Source organism: Nestor notabilis, unplaced genomic scaffold (genome assembly GCF_000696875.1).
Source record: "Nestor notabilis isolate BGI_N333 unplaced genomic scaffold, ASM69687v1 scaffold24072, whole genome shotgun sequence".
Taxonomy (NCBI): domain Eukaryota; kingdom Metazoa; phylum Chordata; class Aves; order Psittaciformes; family Psittacidae; genus Nestor; species Nestor notabilis.
The window spans coordinates 1-291 of record NW_009917315.1 but is presented as its reverse complement, the minus strand read 5'-3'; the positions used below and the strand labels follow the sequence as shown (position 1 = coordinate 291).

The 291-nt window shown below is 57.7% G+C and overlaps 1 protein-coding gene across 1 annotated transcript in view; it reads left to right on the top strand.

The window, feature by feature from the left end:
• GNG13 (guanine nucleotide binding protein (G protein), gamma 13) overlaps nucleotides 1-223 on the top strand; it is a 1,049-nt gene extending 826 nt beyond the window's left edge. Inside the window, exon 2 of the mRNA XM_010009172.1 lies at nucleotides 118-223. Coding sequence (XP_010007474.1) covers nucleotides 118-223 — 106 coding nt within the window. The remainder of the gene's footprint in view (nucleotides 1-117) is intronic.
• The last annotated feature ends 68 nt before the right edge of the window (nucleotides 224-291 follow it).

Sequence of the window (291 nt, the reverse complement as noted above, 5' to 3'; positions counted from 1 at the left end):
GGGGGGGCTGATGGGCGGGTAGAGTCTGCACCTGAGCTGCGTGTGCCCCAGTGAGGATTTCAGGGCTAACCCACTGCCAACAGGCTCCATGCCCACCCTTCGCTCCCCTCTCTGCAGGTTCGTGAAGTGGATCGAGGACGGCATTCCCGAAGACCCCTTCTTGAACCCGGAGCTGATGAAAAACAACCCCTGGGTGGAGAAGGGCAAATGCAGCATCCTCTGAGGGACCCCTTCCCCGAACCCCCCCATATCCCCTCGCTGAATGTACTTTTATATTAGTTAGCTTCCTAA